General features: G+C 39.5%; 1 protein-coding gene across 1 annotated transcript; it reads right to left on the reverse strand.

Annotated features, from left to right (window-relative positions):
* Positions 1-5,616: 5,616 nt before the first annotated feature.
* On the reverse strand, positions 5,617-10,040 carry COMMD8 (COMM domain containing 8). Its single transcript, XM_072335594.1, has 5 exons — positions 9,886-10,040; positions 9,328-9,483; positions 8,198-8,350; positions 7,574-7,729; positions 5,617-6,964 (listed from the first exon to the last, which is right to left on the reverse strand). Exons 1-5 carry the CDS (start codon positions 9,928-9,930, stop codon positions 6,944-6,946), a joined length of 531 nt encoding a protein of 176 aa, XP_072191695.1. The 5' UTR covers positions 9,931-10,040; the 3' UTR covers positions 5,617-6,943.
* Between the last annotated feature and the right edge of the window lie 5,247 nt (positions 10,041-15,287).

A 15,287-nucleotide genomic window follows, 5' to 3' on the forward strand; every position in this document is an offset into this window, starting at 1 on the left:
GTAATTATGGATAAATAGGACTCATCTCTGACCAGGTCAGTAACATTATCCACGCATTGTGTGCCCCGGTGGCGCAGCGGTAGAATTCCCGTTTGCAACACCAGGGGGCCCGGGTTCGAATCCCCCCTGTGGAGCAGGGGGTAGAAGTATCGCTCTGCTACACAGAGGGCTCGAATCCCGGGAGTTGGACTCGATGATCTCTAAGGTCCCTTCCAACTAGCACGATACTATGATACCATGATACTATGATCTCTAGCACAGCCCTTCTCTGCCATACTACTGCCAGCACATTCAGCCTGAAGTCCATGCTAAATTAGCACAGAATAAATATTACAGATACTTCAGGAAGTCACATTTATGTACACTTTCAAAAGGCAAAAATTATGTGATTTTTGATGCCTCTGGTGTCTGTTAGCCTCTTTGCTCTGAATTGCAAAGCTTGCAATTCAAAGTCTGAATTGCTTCACAATGTGCACAACTCAACCCACCTAAAATGATTTAAAAGAAATAATAGGATAATTCATAACACTTAGTTTAGGAACTCGTACATTGCCTGGCTTGTAATAAACTGTCAGTGCATATTAGTTTGAGAAAAATCTCTGTGAATCAATTTAAACTGTAAGCACTTACATGTTGTCTTCACAAGAGAGAAGCGATAATACTGCCTAACGATGCTTGCACTGCTGTCACCACTGTTACAGCACTAAATTAGCTTACGCAGTAGATTATGCAACCAAATGCTGCTCATGTAGCTATTCAGTAAAACTGATGAGAAAAGACTGACCCATCAATGACTTCTCAGAATTAAAATATATATATATATATAATTTTACATTGTAGTCTGAGACCTTTGCTTTTTTCCACAGAAAATGTCAGAATTTGAGAGTCTTTTATAGTTAAAGGATTCCTCTGGAGAGCAGGAAACCCTATCTTAGAGCACCTTCCTAGTTAAATTAAAAGACTTGACCTGAAAAGTAGAACCTGGGTTCTACTTTTATCCACACATATCTCAACTACACACTACAAACACCACACTGCTCTGGGACCAGCTGGCCTCTCTATCCCAGAATATGCAAAGTGGTGAGAGCTGTAACATTCCTAGCGATTGCTCATTTCACTTTGTTGTAAAGAATCACTTGCTAAACCTGAGTGAGTGAATGTTATGTCTGTGGCAACTTCACTTCTCCCTTCTAGAATGCTTTTTACAGACATCCCTCTCACTCCTTCATTTTTCAGTAAGCAAGGACTCAGTGGCACAGTGTAAATGTTCCAGTCTTATTCTGCACCATTTCCTACCCCCAGTGATGGGAAGGAGCATCTCATACTGCCTTCTTTTACTACAAACATGTAATGAAGGCCTTCATCCAAAGATGAGTGAAAAAGTAAAACCTCTGTAGAATGCAACCATTTACGTTCAATCACTTGTGCATGAAAACACAACAATGATATTGAAACACTCATGTGTTTACACAGAGTTTGTGCCAGACACATGCATGCCAGTTGCAGTTTCCAGTTCTTTTCTCAAGCACATAGAACAATGTAACAGACAATATCACAAATAAACATATTTGAAATAACAACTTCTGGTAATAACATGAAAAAATGCAAATACATGGAAGGTTGCCTTAAGTAAAACGGATTATTAGTCTGTCTGCAGATGAGCAAATTAACAGTATGCTGTGAGGAGCAGAGATTTCCAACTCTACCACAGATTCACTCTCCAGAATTGATTTTCATCACAAGATTTTTACGATAACTGACATAATGCACATGTACCTACAATGTTCTTCATACGATGAACCCACTATTACAAAAACTCTTTTTGAAACTAACCCACAACACTAAAACTGTATGAAAATGACAGAGACTGGAACATTTTATTTTCGCCATCCATCTGTCAGACAGCTTGGGCTGGCTGAGGAACCTATCTAACTGATATTTCTTCCTTGGCACAGGTTGAACCCCATGGAAACATGCTGCTTAGCACACTCAACACGAGATATGATGTCAACTGCTCAGATGTGTTCTTGAGCCACTGTGATGCCCAAAGCCCCATGTACATATCAGATGGCACTGGCCTGCAGCACAGAAGGGCCCTCTCTGGCAGGGCCATCTACAGCAGAAGTGCACTGCACAGGCATAGGCTTCATCAGAAAGGGCACTTGTGAAGGATGGCATCCCAGATCAGAGTCAAGATACTGGACTTGACTGATGTCAGCTCCATAGACAAGTGGTCCAGGATGGCCTTTCCCATCACATTTATTATTTTCCATGTTTACTGGCTGCATTATGTACACTACTGTATGCAATAATGTTACTATACACTACCATACTGAGGCTTGTTTTTTTTCTATCTCAGTTCTGTTAACTATGAATATCTGCAATAACCACAACGTGATATTTTCAAGGTAATGTACCAATGCAATGAATACCTCTAGATCCAGACTTTTAAAGCAAACACTGAAATAAATGGAAAACCACCCACACGCACCACACTCCAATCAGAATACTGCTAAATTGCTTCATTTCTACAGTTAGTGCATCACTCACAACCTTCCTGCATCTACTTTTGTCTTCTTTTAAGAGGAATAAAATTTAGCCACACACTGTAATCCTCTGGCAGCATAGATCCAAATAAGATAGTAAAATAACTCAAAGTGGTCATCACATCACAGTCTTCAAGTATTAAAAGTGTAAAGAAATCAGAAGAAATCACTTCTAAAAGATTATAACTGTTACATCACACACCATTTCAGAATAAATAATTCTACCAAAAAGTGTTTTCCTGTAAGAGGTATTATTCAAGGAGATATAAGCCAACTCATATTTCAGAGAGGCTGGGATCTTCAAAGGAAATAAAGGGAAGAGGAGAAAAACTCCACTAGTTTCCAACCATGGAATCATCCCAGAGCCAGCATCTTTGGCCTTCCACACAGTTCCTTCCAGCCCATTTAATCGCTAGACTCTAGTAGGGAAAACAGAATTTGACACACAAGATTGCAAGGCAATTTTGATTTAAACTAAAATCCCTTTGTAGCCTCAAAAGAGAATTAAATCAAAGCTTGGGAGCAGCTAGCATATTTTCCTTTTTTTTTTTCAACTGTTTTTAGCAAAAGGAAAACAAACAAACAAACTGAACACGCTTCTCACTTTAGAGCGATAGCTTGTCATTAAGGAAAAAGCAGAGGTTATGAGAGACATGGGTTGGAAAACTGAGCTATGTATGGAGAGCCTGTGTCCATTGCCATCTGCTGTTGGAAGGTGGTGAGTGCAATAGAAGCACGGCCTCTTCCCAGCAATAGGCTGCAGTCATCTGAGTGGCTTTAAGCGATAAAAGTGAGTAATAGACACTTCAGCTTTAAACTCCTTAGGAACAGACTTTCAGCTCAGTGTAGATTAAGTGCTATTGCTAATTAGATTTCAGCTAAGCTCTCCCTTACAATATGTGCAGCTGTTTCATGCAATTCCTGAATGTTAATAGAGTGAAAGAAACTTCCATTGGCAGTCCTTCCTAGCTAGATTTCCCCAGCAATCAATCTTCTACTATCATTATATGTGTATATGTGTATGCACCTATCTTAGAGTATGCCAACAGTATTTCACTCCACTGGCAATTTCACACTAAAGGCAACAGAAGAGTAAGGGCCTGTGTGGTATGACATTCATACAGGTTTCATCGCAGCAGAGGACAAAACTGTTAATCCATCCCTCTTCTCTGGAAGAAAGAGAACCCCAGCCTTACTAGTCATTGGAGAATTCACATGGGACCACAATTAAATACCCATATCCAGAGGGAAATGGGGTTTGCTGGTTCTTATGCTCTTAAAACTATTTTTTCACACAATAATCTTTTAGATTCATTCTAGCTGTTGGACAGATCAATACAATGGGAAAGGAGTTACAACCAAGACTTGACAACAAAAGGATTGGCACAATAGAGAGGTGCTATAAAGGAAGGGAAGAAGATTGCTCACCCATATCAGAAGATTCTAGGTTTGCAGTGAAAAACTTCACCAAGGAGCACAGCCTTAATTCTCTTCAGCAGTATTCCACCTAAATGATGATTGAAACAGCAAGTGCTAAACTGATAACATGTCTAGAGCTTGTAGCTCTCTGAGAGCAGAGCTGATCCATCTGATGGTTCACATCTCTGAAACATCACACTGTCTATTGTGACCTGTCTAACCACATACTGTTGACATGCAGCAGCCTCCAGTTAGTAAACATTCCAGATCTCCCAGCACCTTTTATTACCATAGTGCCTTGTAGAAGTCCACAGGATGACTCCTTGTGAGGTTTGCCTTTGCTTTTCTACACCATGACAAGGGTCTCTTGTTTCTGTAGATGTCTGGAAGTAGGTACAAAGATCAAATGTATAGGAATACTGCCAAATGAATGCACCTGAAAGCATTCTCCAACAACAGAGAAGGAAAAATCCCTTTTTCTTTCCTACTACTTCATTATTAATTCACACTTCAAACTGTTAGTGAAGTTACAGTTCCTTTCAGATAAAAGCATGATGACATCAACGTGCTTATCAAAAAGGCTTGCTCCAGATCTCAGAAATTTCCCTTCAGGCTAACAGAGGTACGCATCTTTTAAGAGCACAGCATCCTGCCATACACAATTGCTTTGTTGCTAAAGTATTTTCATGGCAGTGTTTCAGTTCCATACTGACAGCTTGCTGGTCTGATCCAATGCTGATTTACTGTAGCGTGTCTGAAATGGCTGGTCAAGAGAAACATCATTTTCTAAAATCACAGGAAGATTTGTGTGAAACGGAGAGAAGTGCAGTGAATTGCCAATGGAGAGAAAGTAGCATTACTTTTATAACTCACTTCTATGCTTTTGAATCAAGACACACTGCATTTTCCTGGCTCAATCAGTCTGTTTATGCAACCCGGATTGCTGTAGGTGCCTTTTACATGCTGAAATAAAAACTTCGTTCAGTGTTTGTGCATTCATTATATGTAGCTTTTTTTGTTAGGGCTTTTAGTTCAGAGAGCCTACTGTACAAAATTTAGTTTCTGGTCATCATTATATGTTTAAGAGATCTCTATGCGTATAAAACCTTAGGGAAACCAGAACATATTTAAGATGGTTGATTTTCCCTTTTTCCACTTGAATATACTCTCCTTTTGGAGATAGCACTGTTCCATAAAAGCCTTAAAACTGTGACTCTTACCTGTGACAATTCAGGAATGATTAAGAGAAAAGCAATGAGCTCAGTAAAGAGGAGTTACACTTTGGTCATTTGGCAGAGTACAGCTGCACACATCACTGCCACAGACAACTGGAGGACACAAAACAAGCTGCTCCCCAGCAGGTACAAGATGCACTGTAAGAGGTTTTGTCTCAATGGAAAGACTTTTTACAGTGAGAACAGCCCAGGATGTGGTAGAATCCCTAACACTGGAGGTGATCAGGTTGGACATGGTGACAATTGCAGCCAGGCTCCTTTTTCCCATGAAAAATTGGACCTGGTGACCTTTGAAACTCCATTCTAATCTGTGCTGTTCCATGAGACAGTACAAACACACTTCACTGAAACAGTCCTTTCTTGCTTCAGAAGTACCTGTTCTGTCTCTGCTCCGAGAAGCAAAACCATCTTCTGCTAGAGGGTGCAAAGTGCAGAGCAGCAAATGCTCTTCTTTATTCCGTTTGGTCCATTTACTTTCGACCAACTAGAGGCCATTACATGCCTAAACCAGGAAGGCTTGCTTCCCTGTTGAGATTCAAGGTCAGCACATATGTTTCTTTAGATGCTAACCTCTGACAGCAATACTCCAGGTCCTAGTTCTTAACTGTTCTCTTTAGCCATTCACAGATTATTGGAGTTTGCTCGCTATCAAAAGCATTTGTATAACTACACAAACAACACTTGTCCAGTAAAATCCAACATTCACATACAAAGCAGCGCATTGTACATTAATTACTGTCTAAATTTAACAGAAATTGTTTCCTCTTTTTAAAAAATAACAACAGAAAAACGATTCTGCAGCCTTTTCTGTTCAGTGCTGCAGTAAAGGGCGGGACAAACAGAAGGTGATACTAAAGATACCACAGCATGCCTCTGGGATAACTGCAAATCCATTTGACAAACCTTGCTACCAACTGAAAATGCAGTTTTGTACACTTTTACAACTCTGTATTACTAAGACAAAGTCTATAAGTGTGTTTGGTTACATCTGCATTTAAAAAATTGCTTCCTATCAGCCAGATATGCAGCAGAAATTTCAACAGAAAAAGAACCTGTATTTTCTGGCCCTTTATATTGACAAAACACAAAACTATTCCAAATAATTTGAACAATTGGCGTTCAAAAACTCAGTAACCAACTGGTTGAGCAGGAAGGCTGGACAAGATTACCACCAGAATCTTCCAACCTCAACCATTCCATCATTCTGTACTCCTTTTGACTGTGGAACTGATTTTTTTCCCAGCACCTGAAAAAGGTTCTGGGTTTAGTGAGTAAGTACATCAAGAAACAATTTATTGCAAAAATTCACCGATACGGTCAGTTTATTTACTATTTACAAGTATAAATACATCAGTGCTACAAATATGCTGTCAGGTTCTTCATTATCATGGCACCATAGATATGGGTAACACATTATGCAATTAAGACTTCTTAGCTTCATTAGGCACCTCTGCAGACGCTCTCAAAACCTAATCAAAACAAATATGGCACATCATACATTTTTCTTTTTCACTGTTATAAAAATCTTTAGTACTAAAAGCAATTTTGATATTTTCATCCTAGCAGGTATTTTGTTTTCATAAAAGGATAAATAGTTTATTGGGTCACTAATCATAACTGCCTTCTCAGTTCAGTACTTCAGAGCATCAACAGCTTTCGACTTTGCAGATAATGTTTCAATTACTTTTTTCAAGTCAACGGGAGAACCATCACCGGCAGATCTCATCGGTGATCTGAATTCCATCATTTCAGCTGCAAGACAACCTTCAAGAGAAGAAAAGGGATAAAAAAATGAATCAAACAAAAAACTTAAGCACACTGGGAAATAAAGCTTCACGCTGTCTGTTACCATACATGTAACTGTATAAACACATCTTTCCTCTGGAAAATATGCCATCCCTCTGACAGCTCTCTTGTACAGCTTCACACAGTTACTACTACCTTCTTTAGCACTTACTGCACAGAAACCAATTCTCAGCTCCACATAACCACAAAAAAGTAAAATGATAACTTCCAGATCCTTTCCAACAGTGCAAAACCAGGGGCACCATTTCTAAAGTGAATTTCTCCTTGTCTTCTCCTTGAAGTATGGAGATGACAATATCCCACAGCTCTCGCACAGACCTTCAAGCAGACACATGGCATGTTGAAACTACAGAAGTTAAACAAACTGTTCCAGACAAAGTTTGTCAAAGATGTACATAAATGGATATACATGGTCTGCCCCATGTAAACCTTTCTGCAATTCCAGAGTCACCTTACCTGTGAATTATTTACTTCAGCTTTTCAGCAGTGTATCAAGATCAATTCCAGTTAAAAAAACTTCAGTGCACAAGAACTCAGGGAAGGAAAGATGACATCATTAAAACCTACCTTATTAGCAGCTTCCAGTGCATTTATTAGGTTCTGCAGCTCTTCCTTATTCATTTCTATAGAAATCGGTTTAATTTCACCATTTTCTCTCACATCCAAATCAAGATTCAGAAGTGGCATTTGCAGCATGGAGATCTTATCACTGGACAGAGCAAGCTAGAAAGGTGGATGAAACAACAAAGTATAAGGTGGAGCCACTAAGTTCTTAGTCTTATACTGCATCAGTTTTATACTTGATACCGAATGGGTATTACCAGAACAAGCACCCACATGACAAAAATGAAGACCACATGATTTACTGCTCACAGTCATCTCTGCAGTCTTTTCTGCATCGTTATGTTTTCAAATACCAACAATATAATAAAAACACTCTTCACAGTAAAACATTTGTCAAATAAATTGTTAGAAAGGCTGAGCTGTGACATTTGTGTACACTAGATGAAAAGCAATGACCTATTTGATCATGGCTCTCTGAAAGTTAAAGCATGTGAATTCTGAAGTCACTTCATTAGAATAGTTATACCGGTATTAAGTATTAGGCCTCAAAATTCTGACATCACATGAAACTTTCAAGTGTTCCCAAGTAGTGCTCAATTAGGGAGGGGTGAAAGAGAGACCTCTTACCTTTAATTGCCAGTCAAAATCCTGCAGCTGGGCAGACGAGATTGCATTTACTGTTTCTACAAGTGCATTTCTGATTTCTTCCTTTCTGCCTTTTAGACATTTTATGATTGCTTCCTGATAGTTTGCATTTAATTCATTCATCTGCTGGACAGCCTGTAAGAATAAAAGGTTATGACTGCTTAAATTATATATCTAAGAAATTCGATGTACCACCTGAAATAGCCTGTAGGATACCTGTATGTATCCAAATTTCTATCTAGTAAGTTGTTATACAGTTATACTATACCATAGCCTCATCTTTCTCACGTTGCTCTCAAAGGCTGTTCATGTCAGCATTTATTACAACAATGTAAAACATTTATGTTCTTGTTTGGCAGTAATTCACAGTTGATGCACACAGTCCTTTATGTTAAAAGAAGCAAGATACTGAAGCCTTCTTAGATGTCATGCTAGAATCAAAATAAGAATCCCACACATAACCAACAGGTTGAGCTCTGAGTTTCTGGATGTCAGAATGGAGACCAAAGACATTTGCTCAGCTGAAACACACTAATGTACAGACTTTCCTACGACTACTCAAGTGTCGTCATTTGATCCAACTATCAGCAAGTAGCCTAAAGACAAGCAATGAGCAAATGATGAGAAGATTCCTGATAATGGAACAAGTTTTTGCAGAAATTACATGCTCTGGAATACCCTTGAAAGACAAACCTCATGAGGCAAGTTCCATTCACAGCCCAAATGTTTTCAGGATCAAAACTGAGTCACTACTTTCCAACAGGAGTATAAATTGTTTACAGTTCTAATTAATATTAACGACAGGTTATGTATTGTAAGCAAAACAAGTTTAAGTTCATAGTACTTAAGATACCACTTAAAGTAACTATGGCAGTACTTTACCAAGTATTATCCAACACTATTTAATCAAAATGGTACCCAATTCTTTTCTTTCAGGTCTTATCATTTTAATTCTACATGCCCACTTTCCATCTGACCTGAAGCTACCCAGATTTAGTCTGCTACTGTCCAAATGCTACGCTACCAAAATATTTTACGACCAGGTGAAATGCAAAGCAGATCATCCTAGAACGATCTCTCAAAGTCAAACCCAACCAGTACTGAGCCCTTACCTCTTCATCAGTTACGTTTTTGCCAACTGCAGTTTTGAAATACATCCTTGTTTCTTCCAAAACCTCCATCCATTCTGCCAAGCTCCAAACACCGCTGTAATCCTGGTACCGAGGATACCCACGTCCACATATGCCATCAACTATGTTATGAAGGAACTGGAACAATGCAGTACACGTCTCAAAAACACCCTGCTCCCACTCTTAGGCTGCACCAGGTCCATTAGGCAGCTCAATTACCGCCCTTCTATTTGCTGGACTCAGTCTCAGTGCTCAAAGCTTATCCACCGCTATATGCCAGAGCCAACCAAGCCCGCATTTTCGCTTTCGCTTCGCAAAGGACGGCGGAGACCCCAAAGGGAAGGCGATGCTCACTAAGGGCCTATCAGAGCAACGCCGCGGGCAGCCGGGCCCGGCCTCGCCCAGGGGAAGGCAGCATCCGACCGCCAGCACCGCCCTGCCCTCCCCGTCCCACCTCCGGGGCCTGCGCCGCACTCCCCCACCGTACCAGTCTGTTCCCCAGTGGTGAAGGCCCGGTGCCCGCACGAAGCGGGTGCTCACCTCCAACGCCCGTCCCGGCGGCAGCTTCTCCAGCAACTGCAGCATTTCCGGCCGTCTCCTGGGCCGCCGCCGCCAGCACTCACTCCCCGTCCCGCGACACCGCGCGTGCGCGTATGAACGTAGGCAAAGGCCCGCCTTTCCGCTCTGAAGTCCGCGGGTTCGAGGCCCGGCACGGCTGTTGTGGCCGCTGGCTCTGAGCGCCTGCCTGGGGGAGTGTACAGGAGATACCACGCGAGTACCCACCTGCTGTTACTTGTACAGCCTTTAGGCAGACACGTTGATTTGAACATGGACACGAATAAGCAGCAACCTCCTAATAGCTTGTATGAGAAAAACAGTACACAAATGCCTGCACAGAAACAGATACAGAACCAAAGAGTCACAGAATTATATAATCATAAGCTGGCTTAGGCTGGAAACAGCCTTAAAGCCCATCCCGTTCCAAACCTCTGCCATGGGCAGGGATGTCACCCAGCAGCTCAGGCTTCCCAGGGCCCCATCCAACCTGGTCTTGAACGCCTCCAGAGATAGGGCATCTACAGCTTCTCTGTGCCACTGCCTTACTGACCTCTGAGTAAAAGATTTCTTTCTAATGTTTAACCTACATTTCCCCTCTTTCAGTTTAAAACCATTCCCCTTTGTCCTATCACAATCAGACTATGTAAAAATAAAGAGTCAGTCCCCCTCCTGCTTATAAGACCCCTTCAAGTACTGGAAGGAATTCTTGTAGGCAGACCTTATTTCACCGAAACCCCTTGACAAGTTCACTGGCATAAGATCATACATAAGTAAGCATAACCCCAGGCCCTTAGAATACAAAAACAGCTACAGGTCTGTACTGGTGGGTACAAGGAGTGTGGAAAACCCCAGGCTGGTTAAGTCAGTTTGCAGCATGTCTTCTCCAGCTGCTGGGATGTGAGGTGCAGCGTGGTGCATGGGAGTTCCGGAGAAGAAACAGATGGGGAGGAACTGATTTCAGGTTTTGCTGACTGTAAACTTTCAATTTCTTTCAATTTCTTTCTATACTACTAAAAGATCAGATTTTTAATACAGGTTTCTGGGAAATATATTGGAATGTATTACCACAAAATTGCTTTACCCTGCTGTTAAATTCAGGAATAGTTGCAATTGCAAGAAAAACAATTTTTATGGTAGATCATTTTGAATAATAGTTTCCTTCATTCCCACAGAATGTGCTTTATCAGATGATTGGAAACTTATCCAGTTTCTAACTGTACTACATTGCATTCTACAAACCTGAGCAGCAGAGGGAGCTTCTGCTCCAAGCAAGACAGACCGAGGGATCACACAAAAGAAATACAAAAGAAGTCCAGATTTAGGGAGAAATCAAATAGCAGAGGGATAAGGAGAAAGTTCATGAGTGTCCTGCTTAGTAGAAAGGACCAAAGAAGTGACAGATTCAACAGAGCAAAGATGTAAAGCCTGAAACACAGGAACACATAAACCACACATTCTGACAAAATCTCAGTGAACATCTTTAAAAACAGGTTGTTCATTGCTTTTTGTTTCTGGTGGTTGATTCGTTTAATTATTATTATTATTACTGTTATTATTATCACCAGGTCTGAAGAATAAGGCATTTCAGTTTTCATGCATGTACAGTTTAAGATAAAAGTTTATATTTGGACTACTGAGATAGGAGTGGGGAGGAACGGAGCAAGGAAGTCAGAGCTGTGTAAACTGAATTCATGTAACTGAGTGATAACCCACCCTACCTCTCTGAGTGTAAGCTGTCAAGTAACAGCTAAATCAGAGACAGGCCAGGAAAATCATGGAAAGTAGGTAAACAAGAGACTCCAAGATGACAAGAAAAGCAGCAGTTTAATAAGCAAGAAATGTGAACTTCACATTATATTATCCACATTGCTGCTGACTCATTGATTGTTTTGTTTTTACAGATAACCCACAACTAAACTGCAGTAGTTAAAACTATTTTAAAATGAATCCTTTTGCTGTCCTTGTTTTTGAAAGAATGGCAATAATTAAAACATTTGGATGTAATTAATAATCAGACTCCCTTAATATTATCCTGTTAAATATTATAGCATAGAAGTGTTTTACATTGCTCTACAGATATCCAATTGGAGGGGGAGCATCTGAAGACCAGTATAAACCATCCTGTTTATAGGATGGTTTTCAGGACCAATTAGTCCTGAAATGTAACTTCAAATGGATTTAAATCAGTGAACCACTTTAACTACTAAACCAGAAATCTAAAAAGCTTTTGTAGAAGCTTACTTATAAACATGCACATGGTGATATGCTACAGCTGAAAATAATGCATCTTCATTTAATTTTTACAGTGACCACTCACTCAAGCTTATAAGTGAGGCTGGGTAAACAACATGACATTGACGTGAAGAACATTGTTAGTTATCTGCTCTTCATAATCTGTCTTCTGCATCATTACCTTTATTCTTCAACAGCTGAAATGTCTGCAGGCTCACTATATTTAGCATTCAGTCATATTAAGCTCCAGAGTTGATATATTGTCTATCCATTAATATTCTCATTAATAATTCTCATATTCTACAATTGCCTCACTATTTCCTGTCCTGAGTTCAGGGAACATGCTGAAGAGTTTATTTTCATCTGATCTATTACTACCATTTTGTAAGGAAAGGTCTTTTGTCTTCATTTCTATTTTTACACATTCCTCCTTTCACATTTAATAATCCCAGGTAAACTGAATACGTAAAACCATCTACATGTCAAGACTGGAGTTTTACTTCAGGTCTAATGATTGGAATGGTTGGAATGCAAAAAGAAAACAACCGAACTTTTGGGGCACACGCATCAAATATACAAGCCAAATTATTGTCTCTTCTAATCCTAGCCCTAAGATTGTGATATTAAGAATAAATGGTAATAACCTATTGATGCTTTTCAGAATTCTTTGGAGATGAGAAAAGATAAAAGAAGCCCTGTGGGTAGATTGCGATGACTCTTAGCCCTCTTAGTAAGCAACAATTAGTAGACACTGGAATATGCTGCATAGCAAGTTGCTCCAACGTGTCATAACAGCAGTGGGGAGAAATTATTCCTAAAATAATAAACACTCAGAATAATCACACAAGGAATCCATGGACTGTATTTATCATATGGCTCTGATCTGAATTCTACTATACTAGCCACTATGTCTTTCATTTTTATCAAATAATATTTTATGGAATTGAAAACAGTTGTTGATCAAAAACTTGCACTGGAAAAACTCTCCTTGCTGGCAGAGGTTATTGCAGTGAGGGCATAAAAAGCAGGTAATTTTACCAGGTGAAAGTAGAAGCACGGTTTTTTCATACAGACACATCTATATTGAGAGTGGTTTTGTCAGTACAAAGCTTTTTTTTTTTATCACTAAATCCCTTCCAGCGTAAATACAACCAACCAACTCCCAAGACAGACGGTCTTACGGTTTACAAGACTTTCTCAGTCTTGGCAGGCTGTGCTCAGTTTGGCAGCACCAAAGCCTGGACTTTCTGAGGTCTCTAAATTATATACAGGGAGCAGCTTTCCACATCTACTTCCTATTTCTGCCCTTTTCCTCTTTCATGGGGATTAATAGTTGAATAACCTTCACTTAAGACATTTCTAGACTTCTACTGAAAAATAAATCATGTGAACTCATCCCTGTATCCAAGCTCATGGAAGCGGAGTCTGTTAGTGCACTCTAGACATATGACTTTCTTTGAAGGATGTTTAACATCTGTTCCTTTTCAGGGCTTTTTTTTTATTGGATGGTGTGAATAATATACTTGGCTCAGAACTAAGAAAAAAAATCCCAGCTCTGCCACTACAGTATTTCCCAAATACTGACAACCCATTTAATCATCATATAGCTAAGCTTCTTCACCTGAAAAATTAAGATAGCACTATCTGGCTCTTCCTATGGGTAGTGTAGGAATCCATGGAAAGCTTGTGGCTTTACATCATCAAGTTTATGACCTCTAATTAGTATTGATAAAAACCTTCAGTTCCTCTGTACATTGGGAAAAGTATGACTGTGGCAGCAAGCCAGGTATGTGTCCAGAATGCTGGAAATTCTTTTTTCTTAGGAAATACATGGTAACATGATATCAAACAGGGCATATGTTTTGCTCTTGAGGAATAGAAAGAAATACATTACAGAGGAAAAGGAGGTCAGAAGAATTAATTTGAAAGCGCAGTGAGATCTATTCTAAATGTTTGTTTATGTATTAGAGAAGTACATTCTGGGAAGCAGCTGTAAGAGTCCTTATGGTTACTAACTTTTCAAACTCTGCTAACTATTGTGCTGTTGCTGCAGTTTTATGACCTTTGTGACACATCTTCCCATTGCAAAATCTGCTCTGAATTATTTTACTGCAGTTCCCCTTTTTATTCAGCAGGAGACTGAACAGCCCAACAGTTACCCTCTGCCATCTCAGATTAACAATGATAGGAAAAATAGAGAGGCACACTTCATGCTTTTTTGCAATGGCAAATTATTTTCTCATGGCTTAGTCACTGATGATTAGGACAGTCAAGACATTTTATCTCAGCTTGCCTATGTGTCATCTCTCATTCTAAGAACAAAAAATATTCCCGTGTACCAAAAAGCATTAACTACCATCTGCAAAAGTGTAAAATTTCTCTGACTCGTGCACACATACAAGATAGCAATGTCATACTGCTCCTACAGGCGGCGTAAGAATTAATTATTAAGTTTATGGATTTACCCCATCATGTTTACGAACTTTAATTAACATCTGATAAAAATCATCAATTCTTCCCTATTTTATGAAATGTATGAAAATCTTATGAAATCCTGGCACAAGCTAGGAAATGTAATGATTTATTAAGAGGATCTGCAGTCGTGAAGTAATGAGTTACGCAGGTGACAATAGCTTTGGCAATTTGCACCAGATTTGCAATGGTTTAATACTATTGCATTAGCAGAGATATTCTGGGATTACTGTGAAGTAACTGAATGTGGATTTTGTTGTAGATGCTAAGAGATTTGCTGTTATTTAGTTGCTCTGGGCAAATTCTGGACCAGAGTTAATCAGATAATGTCTCCTGCTGAACTTTCACTGTGAAGGCATATCTTCTAATTGTTCTTACTTCCACAAACTTTGGTGATGAATACAGTAAGAAATTTTCTTTGGTTTGGAGGATATTTGAGAAGAAATCCCAACTGACTCAAAAAGGAAAGTTTTGGATTACCTTAATTTCCTTAAATAATTCCCCTAGATGTAGGAGGGAAATAAAAAGTATAAATCCTTCACTAGAAAACAGTATGATTTTTCCAAATGATAATTGCAGTGGCATAAAATCCTAGCAAAGAGCTGTTATTCTAATACTGTCACATACAATACTAGTTAAAATAAAACCTATGCTTCCTTCCAGGCTTGAACTTGACCCAA

The sequence above is a fragment of the Excalfactoria chinensis genome, chromosome 4 (assembly GCF_039878825.1).
Source record: "Excalfactoria chinensis isolate bCotChi1 chromosome 4, bCotChi1.hap2, whole genome shotgun sequence".
NCBI lineage: Eukaryota > Metazoa > Chordata > Aves > Galliformes > Phasianidae > Excalfactoria > Excalfactoria chinensis.

Coding starts and splice junctions, on each gene's coding strand:
- COMMD8 (XM_072335594.1), bottom strand. CDS start 9,930: ATGCTGCAGTTGCTGGAGAAGCTGCCGCCGGGACGGGCGTTGGAG. Junction 9,484..9,885: donor CGCCGGGACGGGCGTTGGAG/GTGAGCACCCGC, acceptor GCATTGTTCCAG/TTCCTTCATAACATAGTTGA. Junction 7,730..8,197: donor ATTTTGACTGGCAATTAAAG/GTAAGAGGTCTC, acceptor CCACCTTTCTAG/CTTGCTCTGTCCAGTGATAA.